The 24854-nt window shown below is 36.0% G+C and overlaps 1 protein-coding gene across 3 annotated transcripts; it reads left to right on the top strand.

The window, feature by feature from the left end:
* The first annotated feature begins 1289 nt into the window (after window positions 1-1289).
* On the top strand, window positions 1290-24854 carry ING3 (inhibitor of growth family member 3). 3 transcript variants are annotated; one of them, XM_061197984.1, is made up of 12 exons: window positions 1290-1439; window positions 1685-1756; window positions 4374-4474; window positions 6370-6435; window positions 14462-14558; window positions 16377-16448; window positions 17287-17406; window positions 17659-17816; window positions 18421-18614; window positions 19927-20119; window positions 22482-22520; window positions 24057-24854. In XM_061197984.1, the coding sequence occupies exons 1-12, from the start codon at window positions 1412-1414 to the stop codon at window positions 24171-24173; spliced, it is 1257 nt and encodes a 418-aa protein (XP_061053967.1). In that variant the 5' UTR covers window positions 1290-1411; the 3' UTR covers window positions 24174-24854. The 3 variants fall into 3 exon arrangements, 2 of the variants coding, with proteins under 2 accessions (XP_061053967.1, XP_061053968.1); XM_061197985.1 differs by lacking the exons at window positions 18421-18614; window positions 19927-20119; window positions 22482-22520; window positions 24057-24854 and having other exon boundaries at window positions 17291-17406; window positions 17659-17744; XR_009701776.1 differs by lacking the exons at window positions 14462-14558; window positions 17659-17816; window positions 18421-18614; ... (1 more) ...; window positions 22482-22520; window positions 24057-24854 and having other exon boundaries at window positions 17287-17374.

Here is a 24854-nt window from a genome sequence, read left to right on the forward strand (position 1 = left end):
GAAGGAATTGCAAAAATATCGAAGAGATCTTAAAAGCAGCCAGAAGAAAGGGAGGGAGGAAGGAAGACTGAATGCACTAGATTTTAGATAAAAGTACAGAAAATAAACTAGGTAATTCTTATTAGGATTGAGGTACGTTTCCTTTGAGATTCATCAATATGACAGGTAAGTATCCTGAGTAAGAGCTGTGAAAAAGTCTTGAGTACAAGAAAAAGTAAAGGAGGGAGAAAGGAAACACATGCATGAAGTGTTTCAACTCCAATCTGAAAAACATAAACAGAACATTAAATTATGAACTAAAGACACATTTCCCTGAAAAAAAAGTTAAGACAGTTGTAAAATAATAATACCCAATCTCTACTGAGTGCAAACGTTTTAAAGAAAAAGGAAACAAACTGAGCAGTGAAAGGCTAAATATAACACGGTTGAACAAATGCGGGGAGTAGCCGAAATATTAAAAAAAAAAAAAAAGACAACTCCCGGGACTACAGACGTCTAATACAGGCTATTTACTCAACATTATCTAGTTATTGCTAAGATAGCCCATTAGATAGTAAGGTTTCATCCGTTATTTCTGCTTGCTCACATTTTTTCTGGTGCAGGTATATGTATAGATCAATTACATTAGAACGAAGACGAGACGGACCGCAAAATATAATGTATAAGAGGCTATTGAGAAATATTTGTTCCCCTTTTAATAAGGGAAATACATATTTACTCCATATTCTGAGTGTAAACTATTTTAGTTAGATGGCAGCCTATCTATCGTTCCATTTACATCTTTAGGAGTGGATACGGAAGATAAATTCCAGCAATGAGTTCTGTTTTAAACAATCCCAATTGCCCGAACTTTGCTAATAATTCTAGCGCTAGAACCTTTGCCGTCTGCTTAGCACTACTTGAAATCCATGACTCACAAACGCCGGGGCGTGGAATCACAGCAGTAAAAAACAGGTGAAAACTTGTTCCTAGTTGTGTTCTGCAGGCGCATACAACTCCCGTCATTCCCCGTGTAAATATCAACAAATAAACAGAGGCACCGCATTTCAGATTCTGTTGCGCACCGTTCGCAACGGCGCTTGGTTTTTGTAGTTTCCACGTGGAAGACTGCCAGTGTGTTCAAGTTTGCTGGGGAGGTGCTAAAACTACACTTCCCACAAAGGCGCGGGGGCGGACTCCGGTCGGCTTACGTCATTGCTTCAGCCAGCCAATGACCGCTCCGGGCGGCGGTGAGGCAAGCGCTGTCAGGCGCCAAAGTGGTTTTTTTTTTTTTCTTTTTTTTTTTTTTCCGCCGAAGCCGAGCGGGCGCTGCTAGCGGAGGCGCCATATTGGAAGGGACAAAACTCCGGCGACAGCGAGTGACACAAATAAACCCTTGGACCCCCTCGCTCCCCCAGCTCTAAGGGCCGCGATGTTGTACCTAGAGGACTATCTGGAAAGTGAGTGGGCGGCGCTGGCGGGCCCGACTTGGGAACCTGCGGGCGGGCGAGGGCGGGAGTGGACGGGCTGGCGGGATGGCAGGAGGGAGGGGGAGGCGGGGGATGTTTCTTTCTCACGGTAACTGGCAGCCTCGCTGTGGGCTGCCGGCTCCCTCGACCCCCCCCGACGCACGCACGCACGTAGTGACGTATGCGCGTACTTTCGCCGTTGGCCCCGCCCCTCTGACGGACTCTCCCTTTGACAGTGATTGAGCAGCTTCCAATGGACCTGCGGGACCGCTTCACCGAGATGCGCGAGATGGACCTGCAGGTGCAGAGTAAGTCGGCGCGTTTGCCCTTGTTCGCTGCGCGCGTCAGTGCCAGACTTACTTGCCATCGACGCCACCGACTCTGCTATTTGGCTCTCCTCCGGCTCACTCGCTAGTACAGAAGGAGTTGTCCAAAAGAACCGGCAATGCCAAATCTTGCCTCTTCTGTGTCCCACGCTAATTTTCTCCTGGCTTTTACAAGAGAAGGTGGCATTAGAGCACGTGTGCTCCTTTCTCGAATTTGTGACTGTGCAATAAAAGTTTCTATACCTTCGTTGAGAATGTAGATATGTTTTAGTGCACATCGGCATACATGTTGCGAAGATTTTGACTTGAGACTTCATGTATATAGAACGTAGATTTCAGCATTTATTTTTTTGTTGAAGTTCATGCTAATCAAAATTCAAGAGCGGACAACACGTAGAAGCACAGGTTATATGTAGTTCTTTAGAGACCCTGGTGAACTTGGGATGTCGCATTTGAAAAGTTACACATTAAAGGATACATTCTCAACTGGCAACAATATGGTAGTTTCTCAGTCAAAATAAGAAAGTAAATAAAATTTTACTGTAAAGCTTCTTGTCTGCTGTAACAAAAATTTTGACTTTTCTTCTTTCAGTTATAGCTTGGTAGTCCGGAGACGTGTTCCCCAAAATAACCTTGCTCTTTCATATAACAGTATTTAATTTATTTGATCTTTTTTTTTTTTCTGTGAAGTTTCTTTAAAGAGTTTATGATTCAGAGAGGGTAAAGAATAAATACCTTTGGAGATAACAAGGTAAATACTTAGAGCAAAATTTCGAAACAAAACAGTGCTGAGTACCAAATATATGTCCATCATGCTCTGAAAGAACCTCACACACCTTCCCCCTTTGTGAAATGAATATAATATAGCTGTTCCAACTATCTTGTAGAGATACTATATTAAAAATTTTAAATGTGAAATATACGATACATAATTAAAATGTATAATCAAGTGTACTTTGTTGGCTTTGTGTCACTCCTTTTGTTTGGAGAAATGTAAGTACTCCTTAATTGTTTAAATAATACTAATGGCTGGCCTTCATGGGGTGTATCTGCAGAAGATGTTTCTTGATCCCATGTGTACCAGCTAAGTTTGGAGTATACATAGAATTAGGATTGAGGTAAGTTTCTTGTGCTGACAGGTTTTCTTCTTAGAAAAGGAAGGGTCGGGGAAGATCTGGGTTTTGGGGTATGATAGGGAAGAAAGGAGTATCATGGAAAGCGACCAGAAAACAGAACATCCAGAGTGCGGGAGTCTTGAGATAGCTAAGAACCTGCCCCCCCGCCCCTGCTTCTCTGCCCCACCATGCCACACACACTTCCATACCCAGTGTTCATGAATAGTCTTTTCTTAGCCTCCTGTCGGTTTTATGTGGTGCATAATACAAGGTGATACATCATGGAAATCACCTTCTTCTGTTCAGTGGATTGCAGTGTGGAAGTCTGAATTGTGTGTTGTTTCTCCAGCTTGCTCACGAAATTCATTTTAACTTTAATGTAGTTGAAATGCTAAATATTTGCTAGAGTAGTGTTTTCTACAGGATTGGACATAGATTTTATCATCAGATAAAGTTCTTTTATCTGAGTTCATCAGATCTGAGTTCATTTTAGGGCTTTACTAACTTACTCATTGGCCTTGACCACATTGCCACTTCTGAGGGATTTTTATTGTCTTGTGGATTAAAAGAAATACAGATAAATTAGAACGTTTAGTACCTGATACGAAGTGGGCATTCAATAAAGGGTAGTTGTTATTTTATACTTTATCATTACAAATGTTAAGTCCTCTAGCAATTTAGACTTGATTATATAAGTTAGAGGTTTTTTTAAACTTGCATTTTTTACAATGATTAGAATTATCTGAAGCGAATAGGTATTATGGATTAACAAAAGATATCTCTTTGTCAAATAAGTTAGGAAATGCACTACTATGCACTGCAGATCTCCAAAACAGTATAGTAAAACAGTTTTCCTCAATTTACATAGCAACAAAATCCCTTTTATTTATTTTTCCTTTTTTAGCAGACATAGAATGAAATGACTATTCTTAGCACACACTTCAGGAAAACTTATCTAGAACGAATAATAATGTGCGTTAAGTGAATAAATGATTGTACCTAACCACGTTCAGTCATGATATGAGATGATGGGGTGCTTAATGGTATATAGCAGGAGGTTGAAACCTTTTTATCACATTTTCTTATTGAAATAAATATGAGGATTATCAAGTGGTGATTTCAATAAGAAATCGTGTTTCAGCATATTTGGCTGACTTTATACCATTAGTTTTGACCCCAAGCCTGTACTATTCAACAACTATGGTATAGAATCTATCTACATTGTTGACTACTTGGACTATTGGAAAAAGTTTAGAAGTAACAACAAAAATAAATTGTCAGTAGGGAAAATTGTAGCTTTTTTTTTTTTACTACGGTAATTAAGGCACCATATATTTACATTATTAGAACATGACATCTTTAAGTTACAGACCAAGTAAAAGAGTGTATGTGGTCAGATATTTTTTTCTTTCTTCACATCAAAGCAGTATATTCAGTGTATGAGTTTGGTCATCTAAATATGAAATGTTTTTATCATGTCCTAGATGCAATGGATCAACTAGAACAAAGAGTCAGTGAATTCTTCATGAACGCAAAGAAAAATAAACCGGAGTGGAGAGAAGAGCAAATGGCATCCATTAAAAAGGTATGTTCAACACTCTGGATGATTTATCTGTGAATTTTTGAGACCCTCTGAGGAAGATATTTTAAAATTAAATAGTTTGGGGGATATCAGAATGAGGGAAAGTTATCAATAGCTCTTTAGAGTTTAAACGTGACTTATAAGATTAAAAATGATGTATTAAATGTTAGAGCTTCGGGTATAGGAATTTTTTTTTATATATAAATTTGTTTATTTATTTTTGGCTGCGTTGGGTCTTTGTTGCTGCGCGCGGGCTTTCTCTAGTTGTGGCGAGCAGGGACTACTCTTCGTCGCGGTGCGCGGGCTTCTCGTTGCGGTGGCTTCTCTTGTTGCGGAGCATGGGCTCTAGGTGCGCGGGCTTCAGTAGTTGTGGCTCTCGGGCTCTAGAACGCAGCCTCAGTAGTTGTGGCGCACGGGCTTAGTTGCTCCGCGGCATGTGGGATCTTCCCGGACCAGGGCTCGAACCTGTGTCCCCCACACCACTGCGCCACCAAGGAAGTCCCAGGAATTTTTAATCATTGAAGCATCTTGGTAATTTAGAAAATTATTTCAATAATTAGTGACTCATTAGAGAGTCACAAAACCATTTAAAAAGAACATTTTTTCTTTTAATTTGTTGCGTTCTAGTTACAGGTAATTAAAGTTGCCTTGTCTTTATATCTGTATTGTCTTCCAATTTGGGCCACAGACTGGGGTGAAAATTAGCAACCTTGAAGCATATTTTATATATTGCTAGGTACCTAGGTTGGTGAAATCATAGAAGAACAGAATCCTAAGAATTGAAAAGATCCTTAAAAAGTATTTAGTTTAAAACTCTTAATTTGTACATCAGTTGGGCCTAGAAATACAGAATTCTTTGAGTTTTTGCTAGTTTTATAGTACTCAGAGCTCTCTTCCAGTTTAGAATGGGTATCAGCTCTCCCCTCAAGGTTTGCTTTAAAGGTGTGATCTAGTTTATTTGGGGATACGGTGGAAGAACTACTCACAAGCCCTCAGTTTGGTCATGACTATGCCATTTGACTATGTGACATGGGACAGGTCCTTTAATACCTCTGAGTAATAATGGCTCCCTTACCCCCAACCTTCATAGAATTGTTCAAGAATCAACTGAGAAAGAAATTTGAAAACTAGTTGTGTTGTTTATTTTACCACATGGGGGGAATGTTATTTCTGTTAGGAGCAAAAACTTCAGAATCTTTTATAGAATTAGTCCTGACTTGGAGGATATCTGGAGGCCCAGGTGTGTGTGAGTATAGACATCACATGTATGCATCTTAAAGTCATTCATCATCCCTTTATCCTATTAGGTTTTTGGTGTAGCACAGCTTGGATATACCCTAAAAGTCTGATACTTAATGGAACTTCATAGAATTTTTAAAAAATAATTTGCTTTATACGGGGGAGAAATCTAAAGTATAGGTTGATTGTATGAATTGATCCCTAGCTTAAAATGAGAATTATAGAACAATTGGAAACAACGGACATGTAGGTGAGAATCCTTTCAAAAGTTGCTTTTATAACAAGTTTTAAAAATGGATAGCATAAATACTCCTTACAAATTAGATAAGTCTTACATCTTAAATAACATTTATTTTTAAAGAAAAAGAACTGTTCATTGGCTCACATAACTTTTACTAGTATAGAGGCTAGACTTGGATGATATTTATTTTTTATTTATATCTTTTCTAGGAATTCTGAACATCTTCCTTTAATCCTTGGCTGTTGTCTAAAATTTCTAATCCTACCCCATTCCCACCCTCTCCCTAACTGGATTTTTATTGCTAATGTATAATGACTGACAGTGATAACAAGCTATGATAATGAAAAATGCAGTTATATGTCCTGCATACACATATTTTTAAATTTTTTATTCTTGAAACACAAATGTTTTTATTCAGGATTACTATAAAGCTTTGGAGGATGCAGACGAGAAGGTACAGTTGGCAAACCAGATATATGACTTGGTAAGTAAAATTAATGTGCATGCTATGTCGTATTTGAATTATGGATTATGTTTTAAATGGTGTTGGCTTATATGTAATAGGAAGAACAGATTAAACTGAATTATTGCTCTCTTGATCCCATTTAATTTCAGAGTTCAGTGTCTACTTTTTGGTTTCTTTGTGGAAGAGAGCCAGAGAGTCCACAGTCAATAGGTCAAGAACCTTATATTTTAGCCAAATCTACATTGCTATAAGATTGTAGCTGACGTTAGGCTTTTTTTGTTTTTTTTAACAAAAATAGGTGTTTATTTTACTAATCCTTATCTTCTTAAGGGAGTGTGCTTACTTGCCTGATAAATCATCTTGAGATTGTTTCTGTGGCAAAATACACGTAAGAATACTGTGTTGATAGTTCTTGGTAGTCTGATTAAAATGAAGAAGAGACTTATTTCAGTCTGTGTTAATGGATAGCACTCAGCTGTCTATTAAGTGACGTCAGTAGATAGCACTCAACAACTGGCACAGGTGGCAAAACTGGGAAACACGATTAAATGAACTTTAAAAACAGGGTTTTTTTACAGTAGCAGCAGCACTTCTTAAAGATTGAAATCACCAAGAAGACAGATATATGCAATATTTCTCAAATTGGTATAATTATGGGTTTTTTTTTTAACGTAAAGCATCTTCTCCCAAAGTATATACTTTAGGAAATACTCATTTCTGATTCTCCCTCAAAGCAAGTTAAAGCTGAAGACAAATGCTCACTTTTGATTAACTTTAGCATATGGATTCATATCTTATTTTTGTAGTCTTGTCTGGATACACTTTTATTACTGAACAGATATGTGTTAATATAAATGTCATTGGTGAGCATGACACAGATAAAAGGTACATATCCCATATGGTATACATTGTGAAGGCTATACTAAACTAGAAAACATTTGTCATGTAAAACCACAGAAAATGCTTAATTGTTTTTATATAGTGAAAATATTTTAATGGCTATAACGACCTAGGCTCTTTTGCTCATACAGTTGTTCTAAAAACAGTTTCATAAAAGATACTGATTAAAGAAGGGTAGAATGGGCCGGTAGCTTGATATACTGTGGAACGAAACCCAAAAAAAGTTCTTAATTGTTTTGGTCTTGAATTAGGTCTATAAACATAGAGAAAGACATTTATATTTGAATCCAGGACTAATTTGTTTAGTAACATTCTTTCTCGTATGTAGTGACTAGATGTCAATCTTTATTTAGAAACTACCTGCTTTTTAAATCATATAGCTCTTTGGTTCCAATCTTCTGTTTATATTTTATTTTACTACTTTTTACACCTTTATTAAAAGTACTTCATGCATTTAGAAAAAATATATATAACAAATACATGCTTTTTCAATGTGTGTGTGTTTGTGTGTGTGTATCCATCTCTTGTTTACAAACCACACTGTTCATCCACTGTGTACTTGGTGTAATGGAGTTTTATGTGGGTACAATGGAGGAATGAAGAGTAAGTGCTATAAATGCTCCTGTCCTCAAGGCGTCTGTTAACTAGTTGGGAAGACACGCCCACAGAGACATGCCCATAAGTAAAATGAAGAGCCTGTATAGAAACATGTTAACAAATAAAGATGAATACAGTTGGGTATTAAGGGGATCGGTAAAAGACTGACCTAAGTCAAGCAGAGTTACTGTTGATTTCTTAGAGGGTATAAGATGAGTTTTGAACAGAATTTATTCAGAGCCTCGGGGGCCTGGATTCAGGTATTGTATTGAGGGGAAAGCATTTCACTCAGAGGTAATGGATAAACACAGAATGAAAATAAAAATTAGTAAATTCTTTGAGGGAGGTAGGTTATTTAGGCTGGAGACTGAAGGAATAACAGGTGATGTATTAAATTTAATACAATGTAATGAATATAATAAAAAGCAAGGACCCATAATGGATTCTTGCAGACGTGAGTTCTGCTACTTCACTGACAGCAAGACTTTGGAAAAGTTATTTAATCCTGGAACCTCAGTTTCCTTATCTGTAAAATAGCAGTATTAATTTGTGCCTTAAAGGAAGATTTGAATCAATCTCTCTCTCTCTCTTTTTCGACAGAGATATAGAGACAAATATAGATACATCTATATACATATGTCTATATCTGTCTCTGTATATCTCTTATCTATATCTGAGCACGCACACACACACACACACACACACACACACACACAGTGCTCGTAGCTTGGCAGATAGTAGGCACTCGCTCTTTAAAAAGACTCACTTCATCTTATTTCTCTAACAAATTTTCTACTTTCCTGAAGCCACTGCTTCCCTTTCAGCTCTGCCAAGTTAAACCTGTTTTTTTTTTCCACAGTCCCCCATTATTTATTTCTAAGACTGCCTTTTGTCTTTTCTCTACTCTTTCCTATCTCTGTCCCTTTCTTTCCCTCCCCTTTTCTTTTTGTTACTCCCCCCACTTCTTCCTTTTTAAATACTCCATTGCTATTCCAGGTGACCACGATATCCTTAATATAAAATCCATTCTCCTTGAGACTTTATGTTAATTTATTATCCTCCCACCTTTGTGGCCTTTCTCAGTCTCCTCGGGTATCACTCAGAGCGGTTTTTGTTCCGAAGGGTTCTGTCTTTGACCTGCATTGTTTCTCACTCTGTTCAGTGGTTCCCATGTAAAGGTAGCTTTCTTCTCCTCTTCAGCCCCAACTCCAGAGGCTGATGAGACCAAATGCCACACGGTAAAGCACTGTTGTGATGCCAGCTTTACTCCCGCCCCGCCACACTCACCACCCACGTTGAGAAACATTTCTCCATTACTTTTCCATGTATATGCTTAGTTTTAGCAATTACGCAATAATTATTCTTCAAGCTCAAACTTCTCCTCTGAGTCTGTTCTTATCTGAGAATTCCTAGGCCCTGGAACTCGTTGTATTAAGACTGAAGTCTTCTCGTTTTACTTCTCTCACTAGCATCACTTCTCATGAATAAATAATTGTTAAAATGTTAAAATCAATTATGTACCCTCATTAAATTCCTATAACATTTAACAGGTGAGAGCTTAGAAGGCTCTGTGCTTCAGAGGTGAATAGATAAGATATAGTGTAAGCGTAAAAATACAGTAATTTTTATTTATAGATCCTTTACCAAGTAAACAATGGTACTTGTATTTATACAGTTCTACCTAGTGGGAGAGTATAACTTTCACTCATACGGCAAATATTTATAGATCTCCAACTATGCGTGGTCACTGGTGCTGGATGGGCAGTAATGATACAGGCAATGAATATAGGCAAACTAGATTATTGGAGATTTTGGTAAGTGCTGTGAAGGAAATAAACATTGTGGAAAGAGGGGGAAAGAGTGAGAAACCGGGGCAGGCTTTAAGAGTCTACTAGTCAGGATGAGTGTAGTCTAAGGAGGTGACATCTGAGGCGGTACTTGGAAAGCGAGAAAGAGCCAGCCATGTGACAGGCTTAAGGAAGAACATTTCAGACAGGTGATGGACCAAGTACAGTGTCTGAGGTGGAAAAGGGTCTGACAGTTGCACCAGGAAAGAGGCCAGTGCAGTTGGTGTGTCGTGGGAAAGAAGAAGAGGGTGTGAGCGGGGCAGGCAGAGGCCAGCACGCGCAGACCTAAGAGCCGATGAAACAGTGTTTTTAGTCTAAGAACAGGGGGAGGCCAGTGAAAGATTTTAAACAGAGGAGTGGGACACACCTTAGAGGACATTGTATGTATGGCTTTGCTTAAACATTATATTATTATGGAAATGTCAAGTAAGCAGGTATTATTTTTACAGGTTTTGAGATACAGCAATTAAGTGTATAATTGTGTTTGATTTTGCCTCTCAGTGTTTTCTATAGCACAGTATTTAATTGTATTATTTTTCATTAAAATATTTTATTTACTTTTAAAATCAGTAGTAAGCTTTTTATTCCTGTGACCAGCACTGTACTGACTACCTCATTTATTAAGGAAAAAAATCAGACTGCATAAATATCCACAAATGAAGAAATTTGTGGAACTAGGGGTTTATTGGAACGAACTGACGCTTTATTTAGGAGGGTTTAGTGAAATTTGACTAACAGACAAAAAAAAAATCTATCTTATGAAAATAATTTCCTTCCAGAATCCTGATGTTCATAGGCTTTAAACACTTTTTTGTGTTCCTCAGCCAGATGTCACTGTCCTAAGGCCACATTAGATTACAATACCTAGTAAAGGTGATTTATATATACGCTGATAAAGCTTGAGCTTTTAGTTAATGCTTGAATGGTTTTAGCAGCCTCTTACAGTGCTAAATACCCTTGAACTTGCTTCCTTTTTATATCCTGGTTTATTCCTGAGATGATTATATTTCAGGCCCACATTTTACCTATAAATTTGAGAATTCCTCATCTGATACTCTAATTAAGGAAATATATTATGTGAGCTTGACCTTTTGATTTGACTCCTATCCTTATTGTCTTTTAGGAGAATGATTAGATGTAGTTTATGTGCTAAGGCCTTAAGTATTTGATTCACCCTAAAAATGGATCAAATTTTCATCTAGTTTAAATATAATTCAGGATGTGAAGAATCATTTTCATGACTTACCATCAGAGAAATGATTTGCCATCATGTTTCCTTTTTATTCCCCAGTTTACCCTCCTGATTCCCTATTACTAGATCTTTTCATGGATAGAAATTTCTCTCTTATTGCCATGGATTTCAGCTTAGAACCTTGTAGACTGAGTGCTCATTGTGAAAGGGCAAACTCGACATCTAACTTTTAGAATTTGACGGTGTTGGAAGCCATAAAATCATGGAAAAACTTTTAAAAAGCTATATTCAGTTCAGTTTGAGTCCATCAAGTGATACATTTTAAAATTTGAATGTTGGAAAACTGGGAGAGACAAAAGAGAAAGAATAAAGGATTACAGCTCTATGCAAAAATAATTAAAGGGTCAGGATTTTTTGTTTGTTTCATGCAGAGGAGCCAAGGTGACTTAAATATTTTATGATCATGAATATATTAACAAATAATGTTGACAGAATTTCCTTGGTCTCTGTAAAGGTCAGAAAAAGGACAATACATTTAAAGAAGTTATGATTTGGGGTTGTAGGATATGATTTAGGGTTGTAGAATAAGGAACTTTTGTGGCTAGCATTTATTGACATTAAGTGGGGAACAAATCAATAATTAGACTCTGTGGTCAGCCTTGTGTTAGAAATCTGTGGTTAATGGAAAATCTCTCGATTGGATCAGTACCCTCTTTACCACTATAAATCAGTCTTAGAGGGTCAGGTGTTTGTAGAGGGGTACGCTAACTTGGGTTCTTGCTTCACCTGATATCTGGGGGGCCATTATGGTGCTCAGCTAGGATAGGTGCTTTACCCATTCAGAATCATGTAGGTAGAGGGAATGCATTTAATAATAGGTTTCAGTTACATTCAGTTCGGCTCTTGCTATTGCTGTTTAATGCTGTTTAAGTATCCTGGTGCTTTATAGCTTAAGTTAAATCTTGTGGTCAACTTCTTTCCAACTCCTAATTTGATTTAGTACAGCAGTGGTGAATCGAATAAAAAGAATTCTCATTGTTTGATAATTGCTTATAATATTAATCAGTTCATAATCTTTTTTACCTACCAGGAGGTGGGAATGATTGAAAGCTCTCTTACAAAACTTCCCACCACAATGTGGTTAAGGCTTTTCTGTATCTTGAATTCGGTTTTTCGAGTTATTAACTCTTTGGGTTCCACTGCTTTTTCTGAACTATCTAATATTGGGAATTCCATCATTATTTCCATGTTTTCAGGTATAATAAACATTATTAGTGCTGTCTTAAAAGATAATTAAGCAATTCTTAAATTCAGGGGTGGAATCAGTTAGGGAGGTATGTATGGTTTCTTCATCTCACCTCGATCCCCCCTGCCCCCAGCCGAGATTCTAACACTTCCTGTCTATACTGTCTGCCCCTATGACAGGCCACACCAGACTTTGTTTTTCTCTGAGAGTTCTGTTTGTCTTCTTGTCTCTATACATTCTTTAGTTATTTAATTATCACTCCATCTTTCCAACTGTTTGAAAACAATCCATTCTTCACTATCTAACTCATTCATAATTCCTTTATGTCTACAATAGCCCAATATTATATTTTTTCTTTATGTGCTACTTCTGACCCTTTCTCGCTGTTTTTTGTTACATCTAGGAGATTTTTATTTATTTGTTTGTTTATACCTTTACTGTGTTAAAAATCTTACATAAATCTTGATTTGTCAGCTAAATTTTAATTCCTATGAAGGCAGGGATTCTCTCATTCTTCAGGTATTCTCCGTTTACCCAGTGCCAAGCACACGATAGTAACTCAATATTTATTATTAGTATAGTTGTAGGTAAGAAAAGTGGTGGAGTATTTTCATTGCATTAAGTAGACTTGGAATTTAAATATGAGTATTTTTTCTGATTTCCCTTGAGATTAAATTTTGACAATGTAAGAGATATTCTTGAATAACAGGTCTGTGTTCACACTTTATTATTGGAAGGGAGTTTCCATTAAAAAGGATGCTCAGTTACCTGCAGGTTCTTTGAATAGTAGCATGTGTCTATAATACGTGACCCTATAGAATTTTAAATATTGTAATTACAACTTCTACCAAGCTCTGAAAAATTATGTGTGAAGATGGAAGGAAAATTGGGCCTTGAATTATTGAAAAATCATAAACCAGCATCCCAATGATTACTGTTAATATACAAAATACAAATAATAAGACAATATTCTTATTTTTTTCTATTTGAATTCTATTACTTTGAGTTAAAAAATTGGCTTCTGCATGCGGAATTTCAGAGGGCAATGTTAGGTATAAACAGTGAAGCACAATCTATTACAAATAGATCAGAGTTAAGTCTCATTTTTATAAGGCACTAGTTATTGAATTTGGACATGTTGCTTAACCCTTCTGAGCCTTAGTTTCTTCACTTATGAAGTGGAGACTGTAATAACCTATCTCAAAAGATTAGAGCAAGGACTAGAAAACATAAACCTTCCAATGCACCAAACACATTAGTGGCATCTAACACCCGCAAATTGTCTTTTGCTACTCTTCTTCCCCACTCCCTCATTTAGATACACATTATTTAATCGAAAGTCTTATTTAAATTTTTTGCCCTCTGGTGTATCATAGCATTTTGACATTTGTGAGAAAGTTACTCTTAATTATAACAGTGATTAAGAGGGAAACTAGAGCTTGAAAAAAAGATGTTGACAATTATGTGACATGAATATTTTTCAAGACTTGGTGTTTTTTGGTTTCACTTCAAAGTAGTAAATTTGAGTAAGTATTGAAAAAATTTAATATTAAGCTTTAAAAATACATTAAGACTTGTTGCTAGTTTGAGGTGTCATAAAATTTTCTGAAATCAGTCCAAAGATCTCTAGGTGAATGAGAAAATACAATTTTGCTACCTTAACCAAGGGCAACGGTATTACAATAAAACCCTTTTGACCAAGCTCTTTGTGGAATGGCATTTTCTGGCTAAAAACCCCTTTTGTTTCAACTCTTTACATAAATGTTTACAAGTATAATGGTCCACTTTCCTGCCTTAGAGAAATGTATGTATAGAATATAGGAGCCTCTTTGTTTGTAGACTGAGGATCTTTCATTCCTTACTGTGACAGTTATTATGGTCTGGCAGTGTGGATGGCCTTGTTATAAGTAGGAGATGAGGCTGAAAGTAATCGAAGGGCATACTAAGAACTGTTACCAACCCTCCTTTACCACCCACCGCCCATCTTTGCTTTACTTTTCATATCCTACTTCTTCCAAACATTTTCTAACAAATTGCGATTCTGGTTTCTTAAAACTTAAAATTTATTCAAGGAAACTTCGGAGATACTTAGCCTAGCACCCTCATGTTATAGGTTAAAAACCTGCGGTGTAGGTTAATTGACTTGCCCAAGGATACAAAGCAGATGCACTAAAAGAAAGAAAGATTTAGGTTTCCTCATTAAACTGACACTTTAATAGTGTCCCAAATTGTGGTGGTTATCTTTGATCTTCTTTGAAACAGGTAGATCGACACTTGAGAAAGCTGGATCAGGAACTGGCTAAGTTTAAAATGGAGCTGGAAGCTGATAATGCTGGAATTACAGAAATATTAGAGAGGCGTAAGTAAAATTTACAGTTTTGCATCAATGTTGGACAGTACATGTGCACATCATTGAGGAGACACACGCCCCACAGAGGCTTCTCAGATCCTGCTCCTTGGTGGACGGTGGCACCTGGGTGGGATAGCTTGGTCCCCAGCAGTTGGACTGTTTGGGTCACGGATACTTGGAGAGATAATATATCATCCACTCACTCTGTATGAAAATAACATATTAAGTCATTCCATTTTTTAACATGGATATATGCTAGTAAGATGAGTGGTAGGAACAAAGATTTAAAGGAATACAACCATCTAGAAACAAGTCAGCTATCTGGCATTACGTGTTTTGACTTTGCCCTGCCAGTTTATGCACTTAAGTGTTGAGGAAGGTTGTTATTTTTTCTTCTTAAGGACTGCCTTAAAGCTTTCCCTCAGCTGTGTTACTAAGAAAGATTTTAATGAGTTCTTCAACACTTCCTCTTTTTCTCAAGAAGTCTTTCCTAAACTTTCTTTTATCAGCAAGAAACCATTTTAATATTTCTCTGCAAGACTCGACTTGATCTCCTGCTATAATTTACTCGTATCACTTCTAGGGTTTAACTCAGGAGACTTCCCCAAAATGGAGACATGAGCTCTGTTTCTTTAACTAATTTAGCTCTTCCAGCCTAAATAGATAAAAGCAGATAGTGCTGTGCTAAGCCCAGAGTAGGCACTCACTAAATGTTAGTTGAATCAAGTCAGTATTATGGCTGATTTCTAGTAGAATTTAATTAAAGGATTCAAGCATCTCTTTTCTTGGTGCATTTCCACAGCAAGAAATAGGTACAGCAACATGTACCTATTTCTACACACAGATGAAAGGTTTCTTTAGAGTGTTAGGTTACATATATCTCTGTTTATATACTCACTAGACGTCAGCTAGGGCAGCAGCCACACATGAATCCATCTTAGGACCCATAGTTGCATGTTTGTATTCAGAAATAGATCCATCATTTTAGATGATCATCTCACTTATTTGTGATACTTTTATTCCAGGGGGACCCTATCTGAAGATAATAAGTATTTTGAGACAAAATATTTTATTTTATTTTTTGGAAATGCTGATAGTAGGTGTGAGTAGCAATAAGCCATGCCTATTCAGTACTGCAGGAAGGTTAATGAAGCATCCTCTGTAAGGACGCAGACGTATGAAAGTAAATTAGATCAAGTTATAAAAATTGCTCCACCCTGTGCCCTGCCATAATTTCATCTCAAGGGATCAAGATAAACCCAGGAAATTTCTTTACAAGTATTTTAAAGCTTGGCAGTAGAGATTCTATGCATCACTTTTCACAAACAAAATCCCTAACTTCTTTTAGGAAGTCTTTACTATCGCATGTCATTTTAATGATCAGAGAATTTTCTTTCATATAGTAATGTCCCATTGCCTAATACTTTAGACTCTCCCATTAACAGGTCTTCAGCTCAGTAACTCTAGGTTGAGTTTTTCAGATCAGTAATGGAGTTATAATACCCATTCATCCACTTATGTGGTACCAAATGTCGTGAATTCCCTAACTCAGACATTAGCATGCCTTGACCCATTTTGTACTTGAGGTGAATATTGAAAAATAGGTTAACTTATTGTTTAGAAAGAGGATCAGATTGGCTCAGGGTAAAATTGGCAGTGGTGACCCTCTGATGTGTTTGGCTAAAATGCTACAGGCATAGGCATCAGAGCTTGCCAGTCCTTTGCTGGTTAAGGGTACAGAGTGCCTGTATCTGATTGATGTGTAAAGTTCTGTGGTGATATCTCACGTGGTCTATCTCTGTGCCTCTCTCTTTTTTTTTTTTTTAGGATCTCTGGAATTAGATACTCCTTCACAGCCAGTGAACAATCACCATGCTCACTCACATACGCCAGTGGAAAGTAAGTTTGATTTAGGACAGCTAAAATTTTAAAGACAATGAAAAATTCATTATATTATCTATGTATTCTCTTTCACTAGCTTTACACAACCAATTGAGAAACGAATATCCTCCCCTTTTATTTTGTGAGATGTATTTTTTTCATCGCAATTACTGGCAGATTTATCTTCTTCATTTGCGAAGAGCATATTTGATTTGGGAACAGGTAGTCTGTTTTCCCTGGAATTCATTGCGGAAGAACGTGTGGTACTAGTAGCAGTGTATACTGACTACATACAGATACCTGATTCTCTCCAGGGAGTGTTAGAACTAAGCCAAACAGTGAACTACTTGATTGTGGGCTCTTTGTCTTTTTTATCCTTGCTTTTCAATTTTTTAGCTCACTGTTGGCTTATAATAAAGTCTCAAATGGTTGGTGAGTTAGTGAGTAAATGAATGGTTAGTCAGATGCTAGCTGGCTAGATGACCGTATTGGTGCCTTTTTTTGTCAGAGCAATTTGACATGAAAGAAAGTTTGATTGAAAATTATTTTAAATTGTAGTTAATGTTTTGAAAACAAAATTCTCCTCATGTTATATGTGAAACCATGGTGTATCATGGGTTATCTTCACTACTTTGCTATTAAAGTTTTTTAAATGTCCAAGCAGTCTGCTCTTACTAAAACAGGTGACACAGAGAGTTCCGTTTGTCCTGTCTTCTCAGAAAACATAATGTTCTGTATTCCATGAGGAACTCAGATCATAACTGTATCAGTTTATAACCAGATGAAAGTACAATATTATGCCTTATCTGTAGTTCTCTAAAATTTAAAAAAATGTGAAATTTTTATTTATATTCAGAAAGGAAATATAATCCAACTTCTCACCATACGACAACAGATCATATACCTGAAAAGAAGTTTAAATCTGAAGCTCTTTTATCTACCCTAACATCAGATGCCTCTAAGGAAAATACGCTAGGTAAGTTTATTATCTTAAATATGATTGTTTTCTTTTTTTGTTTGCATTAAAATAAAGGGAAATGACAGCAATTAAGATTAATTATACAGATTCTTTACCTGGTTAAAGTCTACCATAGGAAGAAAGAAGCAAAAATGTGACATGAAAATTTTAAATTTAGTGATTATATCTGTGCTGAGAACTGATATATTTTAAGCTCACTAACTTTATGTTCTCTCTAACCATTTTTATTGCTTCTTTAATTCTATACAGGTTGTCGAAATAATAATTCTACAGCCTCTTCTAACAATGCTTACAATGTGAATTCCTCCCAGCCTCTGGCATCCTATAATATTGGCTCCTTGTCTTCAGGAACTGGTGCAGGGGCAATTACCATGGCAGCAGCTCAAGCAGTTCAAGCTACAGCTCAGGTAAAAAGGAAAAAGGTTTGGAAACAATGTTAAATTTTGTCTGGATCCTTGGCAAACTCAAATAGAAACAACTAGATGGGAACAAAAAGAGTTTTCTTGCATTGTAGAGTTTCATTTTTAAATCATAGTTTTATGATATCTGACATCTTATTTAATGAAATGAATATGCAGAAATTCCCTGATTGATAATGAAAAGTAAAAAATAGATTCATACAACCTCATGCAGATCCCTTCTCATAGTAATTGCTCATGACGCCCATATTCTTGACTGTAAGCCACAGCACCTGCTAGGACTATACTTTATTCTTTCTACCAGTTCCAGGGCTTTCTCTATAGCCTCAGAACTTAGGTTGCCTTGAGTTTGTTCACTTCTGTACTGGTTATCTGTATTCCAAATTAAGATAGCCATCCTGTAGTTACTTCATAACTAGGTAAAAACTGATCTTAAATCTTTACATAAAATAGCTTAAATTACAATGATGAAAATAATGGTTTAAACAAAATAATATTGGATAAGCCAAAATAATGCTGTAACTAGTAAGACTTGAAAAAGAAAATATAGATACTTATATTTATTAATACTACCAATGAATGTCTTTCTAAGATGAAAGAGGGACGAAGAACATCAAGTTTAAAAGCCAGTTATGAAGCATTTAAGAATAATGACTTTCAGCTGGGAAAAGAGTTTTCCATGCCCAGGGAAGCAGCTGGCTATTCATCATCTTCAGCGCTCATGACTACATTGACACAGAATGCCAGCTCATCAGCAGCAGATTCACGGAGTGGGAGAAAGAGCAAGTAAGTTTTATTGCTACAGTAGCCCGTACCTTTACTAAGTATGCAGACTACCTGGCATCCAGCTGGGCTTCCCTATATTAAACAAAGGCAGCATGATATGATGGATCAGGGTGAACTTTGGGGAGGTGGGAAGACATGACATTTCCTTCACACTGACTTACTTTGAAAGGGATGAAGTCTTTAAAAAGTGCTAAGAGACCGTAATTTTTCTAGAGTCTTAAATTGGGTTTGTTAATAAATGACTTCTCTTTACTTTCTTTTGTTCATTAAGATAAACCATTTTATGAAACTTTTTCTGCTTATAACACCTTATTTTGTCATGTGTTTCCTGGAAATTTTTTTAAATAAGATTCTTCATTTTGATTAAGAGCAAGTTGTCTTAATTCTTGGTATTACATCCCCAAAATTGAAATTACGAAAATATCCCTAGATTTTGTAGATGAGACTCTTAGGATGATTATATAAAAACCTAACAGCATTTGGCACCATCTTTCCAAATTACCTGCATATGTTAGGTATTCATACATAGTGAAAGTTCAAATGCTCGGCCAAAAGAATTGTATCATAATTGTATCATAATTTATTCTTTCAATGTATTGTATTTTCTGCAAGTAAATGTTGTATTTTCTGTGTTCCTGTGCTTTCTGTGACTAAATCTCTAAAAGAATGATCAATGTAGAATTACCACAAAAGTGCTAAATATCTTAAAAATTCATTTAATGACCCAAACTTATTATAACTGCTGATGATAAATTTTTGTATTTTTAAAATTTATTAGCATACAGATAATGGTAAATTTCTTGTGAATTTTAACACTTTTTGTTTCCTGTCCTACACAGGTAAGTATTCACATGTCAGTTGATGGTCATGATTATTTTCATCAAATGCTTCTGTGTATTTGTATTTTAGATTTTGATGAAGAGTATTCAGTTTGCTTAAAAATACAAAGAATGTCTGTAAGGTAGCCATAACTAATACTAATTCTTAAAAGTATTACCTACAATTTAAATCAATGGTAAGTAGTAACTGATTAAAAATTTATTCTAAAAACTTTGAAATATTTTGAAAGAATTTCCTTTGAATATATTTGTTCTCCAGAAAACAAAAAAATCTCAGATAAAAATAAACTGTTATGAAAAATGTTTTATTGCTCTAAACAATTGTGCTTTTAAATGTGTTTATCAGATTATTTGAGTGTTAAATATTAATTTATACATTTAATGTTATTTCATATCATACCACTTATTTAGAAGTTATTTTCAGGTAACTTCTTATGGATGCTGAGCAAATAAAACTGATACTGTTTTTTCAGAAACAACAACAAGTCTTCAAGCCAGCAGTCATCATCTTCCTCCTCCTCTTCTTCCTTATCATCATGTTCTTCGTCATCAGCTGTTGTACAAGAAATCTCTCAACAAACAACAGTTGTACCAGAATCTGATTCGAACAGTCAGGTTGATTGGACTTATGACCCAAATGAACCACGATACTGCATTTGTAATCAGGTAAAAATCTGACATAGGTCTATAAAAGCATGATCTGAATAAATTAGGAAAAAGAGCTACTCCATTTTTTTAGAGTTCTTTTTACTCCAGTTAAAAATACCTTTGCTTTTTTAATATATTTTTCTCCTGCTTATAAAAATGACATGTTTGCTGTAAATACAAAGACTATAAAGAAACACATAAGTCATCCATAATCTCGGCCCTCAGATATAACCTATAATTAAACATTTCGATGTACTACTACTATATACCTCACATGGATGTTGTCTTAGCCTGCTCAGGCTGCCATAATAAAATACAACAGACTGGGTGACTTAAACAACAGAAGTTTGTTTTCTCACTGTTTTGGAGGCTGGCTAGTCCAAAATTAAGGTGCTGGCCAATTGTGTTCCTAGTGAGGGCTCTCTTCCTGGCTTGCAGACGGCCCCCTTCTTGTTGAGTCCTCTCATGGTGAAGAAAGAGAGCTTTGGTGTCTCTTCCTTTCGTTATAAGGACACCAACTTGATTGAATTAGGGCTCCACCCTCATGGCCTCATTTAACCTTTATCCTCTCCTCACAGGCAGTCACATCGGGGGTTAAGACTTTAACACATGAATTTAGTGAAGGGACACAAACATTCAGTTCATAATACATATGTACACAGATACACACATAGGTGTATGTGTATTTGAATTTGACAGTTGGAATCATGGTATGTCCTTTTACGTAACTGGCTTTTTTCACTAAATCATGTGTACTGAACGTGATTTTTCTTGTCATTTTTTTCCTTCTCACAGTTATCTATTATACTCTGTACTGTAACATATTTAGTCAATATTTAGCTATAAATTATTTTAGTGGTTTTATTTTTTCAAAATTACAAATAACATTATGGTAGGCATTTTTTATGTAATCCATTTCATACATCTAATTTCTAGGACAATCCTTTAGAATTAAAATTAAGTTATAAATATTTGATACCAACTACCAAATTATCTTCTAAAATTTATTACCAAAATTAATAAATTAATGAATATGCCTGTTTCCTAAACCCTGTCCAGCACTGCATTTTATTCTCTCTTAAAAACCATGTACCAGTTTTGATAGTTTTGAATCACACAGTTGTTTCAATTTACCTTAGTAGTAAGGTTAGATTTTTTTGGCCATTTTGATTTCTTCTTTTATGAGTTGGCTGATTTTTTCTATCATTTTTGTCACATATAAATATTTTGCTTGGTTTAGTTTTTTAATTCTAAAATTCCAATTTTATGTAGTAATGACTGTCAGTCTTTTTCTTTATGAATTCAGCCATGGATTATATCCTTAGGAAGGCCTCTTCCCCTTTACCCCTTATAAATGTGTCTTGATTTTTAAATGTTTTGGTCTGTTGATATGCTTTAATTTCTTCACGTTTAAATCTTTAATCTGTCTGCAGTATATTGTGTTTAACAGTGTGAGTTGCCAGTCTAATTTTTAAGAATATGCCATTTACGAGTTTGCTAGTTCTGCTGTCACCTGATAAACATTTTTTAACATTAATGATAAAGAATATCCTATAAATATCCTGGCAGTAGAGGTAGATTACCTACAAAAGAACAAAATCAGATTCACCCTAGATTTCCCCTCTATAACACTAAAAACTAGAAGTTGATGAAATATGTCTGTAGAGCTTTGAGGGAGAAATCTAAGTGCCCCCCCACCCCGGCCCCTACCCCACCCCCCGGCAAATTGTTACCCAGAGAAGTTGTTGATCATGTGCATAGAACCGCAAACAGATATTTTCACTCATGCAAAGAATCAGGAAGTATGCCATCTAGTAAAATAAACTCTATCTGAAAATGTATTCAGTTCATTGAGAACTTAAATGAATTCAGGAATTAGGAAGTCGTGCTGTAAAGTGCTAGTGAAGAACAGCAAAAAGAAAAATGAGAAAGGACATATAATAAATAGATAATAAGTTTAGAAGTTTCAATGAAATGGGCTATTGACTGCAAAAATATAAATGACCTAACCTGACCCAAGAAAAAGTAAAAAAAAAAACTTAAGTATGTAAATAATCAAGAAGAAACTTAAAATCTTTATAAAAGAAACCACCCAAAAAGTAAAAGTTGGCTCCTTTGTCGAGGTAGTTTACAGAACAAATTCTTGCAGACTTTCAAAGAGTACATAATTTCTGTGTATCTCCCCCTACATCCCAGTCCCAAAAAAATCTTTCAGAAAAAAAAACTATAAACTGTGTAAAACTGTATGCCCTGTTTCTTAATGCAGTTGTATATTCAGTGTATTTCCCTCTATTTTCTTAACAGTATCATAGACAATTAATTTGGGTTTAGGTGCTTGTTATATAGTCATAATAAAAATATTTAATTTTCTTTTAACTAGGTATCCTATGGTGAGATGGTGGGCTGCGATAACCAAGATGTAAGTATTAAATTTTTCTATTTAGGAATGAAAAAAATCACAGATTATTATTGCTAGAATGTATACTTTTTTGTTTACTGTGTCTCAGTATAAGAAAACAGGTTTGAAGTTATGTTAATTGTAATAATGCTAGAGTATTCCTCCCCCAAATAGGATAGTGCCCCTTAATGTAGTCCCTATTTTAACTTCTTTAAAGCTAGTTTTACGGTTTGATGTGCAGATTATACTTCCCAAAAGGTGCTACGTTGTATGAAAATTAGAAACACCCTCCTCCCCTTTTGCCGAAGAATGCTGTGTTTGCTAGAATTCAGTTCACTTATCACAGTGAAGAACTGGAACTTTAGAACAGTACATTCTTTCAGGAAGCATGATGCTAAGGTGAAGGCTCTAATGTGGGTTATTTTCCTCCTATTAGTGTAGTATTTCCTAAGGTACTTCGCAAGTGTCAGCTGATAAGAGCCACTTCTGATATTAAAAAATAAAGAAGGTTTGAAAGAAAAGAATTCCTATTTATTTTCTTGGAAGCTTAATTTGGGTTAGAGATGTGTTTTGAATGCTGAGAATATTTTTGTCTAGTAATTTCCACTCCCTTCCTACTGTCACACAGCTCAGCCCCCTTTTGTCCATCTTTTCCTCCAGAGGGGTGACTGAACCCTGAATTCTAAAGAGGACTAATCAGTAATGTCAAGATCCTAAGGTTAATAATAAGAGTTTAAAATTTTTAAAACAATTTGAAAATTGATCAGGGTTGGCTCATGAAAATGTGTGCTTTCCTGACCTGCCAGGTTCCCAACAACACGTTCACATAGAGAAAGACTTTCCTTCCACTCCCTGTGCAGAACCACTGTGGGCTGTTTGTGATTATTGCAAAACCATTTCAAGAAGACCATTGTAAACTGTCTTCTGGGGCGCTTAGTGCAAATGAGGGATGAGCGTTCTGTGAACACCCCGTCGTGCTCTCTCTGATCCCCCTCATTCCCAGTTGTGCTCTTCTAGGTGCTAAGATTTTCTGTGAAAGTGTAGAACCACTAAGTATATTGCACAGTGGAACTCTTTTTCTCTGCATATCTAGGAATAGATACACCAGAAAGGAAACCCAGGGCAATCCTTTATGTCTTTAATTACAAGTAGCTTGTTCTACTTTATGAGGAAATGAATAAGGCTGAATATTAAATAAAATCTTTAAAATACATTTACCGCCTATGTGAGAGACCCGTCTCGCTTCTTCTCGTCCTTGTGAGTTGGTGTCAGTGTACTCTCCAGCTTAACGGAAATTAGTGAATTTGTGTTCATTATTTAGGATTATGGGAGTAGATTACATGAACCTCAGAGTTAACAAAGATGCATAATTTTCTGTGTCTCCGTTTCCTCATCTCTGAAACTTACCAGTTGGACTAAATGAACAATAAATCAGCTCCTAGATGTCAAAGTTCTGTTTCCATGGCTCTAATTATTAATATTTAGTCTGCTGGGCATATTTTAACATACTTCCTAATCTTTTACTAAAAACTATTTCTTTGCATTTTTGCTTTCTAGTGCCCCATAGAATGGTTCCATTATGGATGTGTTGGATTGACAGAAGCACCAAAAGGAAAATGGTACTGTCCACAGTGCACTGCTGCCATGAAAAGAAGAGGCAGTCGGCACAAATAAGGGTGGTCGTTTCATTTGAGAAAGAAAAAAACTCCAACATTTTATATAGGACTTTAAAAAAAAGAAAAAAAAGAGAGAGAAGAGACAATGCATTTCCAGGCAACCACTTAAAGGATTTACATAGACAATCCTATAAGATCTTGAACTTGAATTTTATGGGTTGTATTTTAATAATGTAAGTAAATTATTTATGCACTCCTGGTGTGCTCTGAATATTATTCCAGTCAGCCTTGGATTATTTCAGTGGCCAACATATGCAGACGTTTGTACTCCTCAACCATTTTCTCCGAGTAATGGGCATTCTATAATTTAGACTTCAAAGAATTCCAACGATGAAGATTTTAAGAAAAGTATTTTATATTCAACAGGTATGTTCTGCTGCATGTACTGTACTCCAGAGCTGTTACGTAACACTGTATATAAATGGTTGCAAAACAAAAAAAAGTCAGTGCTTCTAAAAAGAATTTAAGATAATGGTTTTTTAAATGCCTTTATAATAAGCTTTGTTTCTTTGTGAAACTAAATTCAGCGGGCTGAAGGAAATGGTTCATGTGATAAAGTGGGCTGGTGTCCTCTAGAGTACCTGGGTACATAAACAGAAATTCCTGTAGGTAAAAACTAATCTGTGCCATTAGTCTTTATATGTTTCTGCATCAGATAGAGTGCAGTTCATGAGGGTGG

This window comes from Eubalaena glacialis, chromosome 8, assembly GCF_028564815.1.
Source record: "Eubalaena glacialis isolate mEubGla1 chromosome 8, mEubGla1.1.hap2.+ XY, whole genome shotgun sequence".
Taxonomy (NCBI): domain Eukaryota; kingdom Metazoa; phylum Chordata; class Mammalia; order Artiodactyla; family Balaenidae; genus Eubalaena; species Eubalaena glacialis.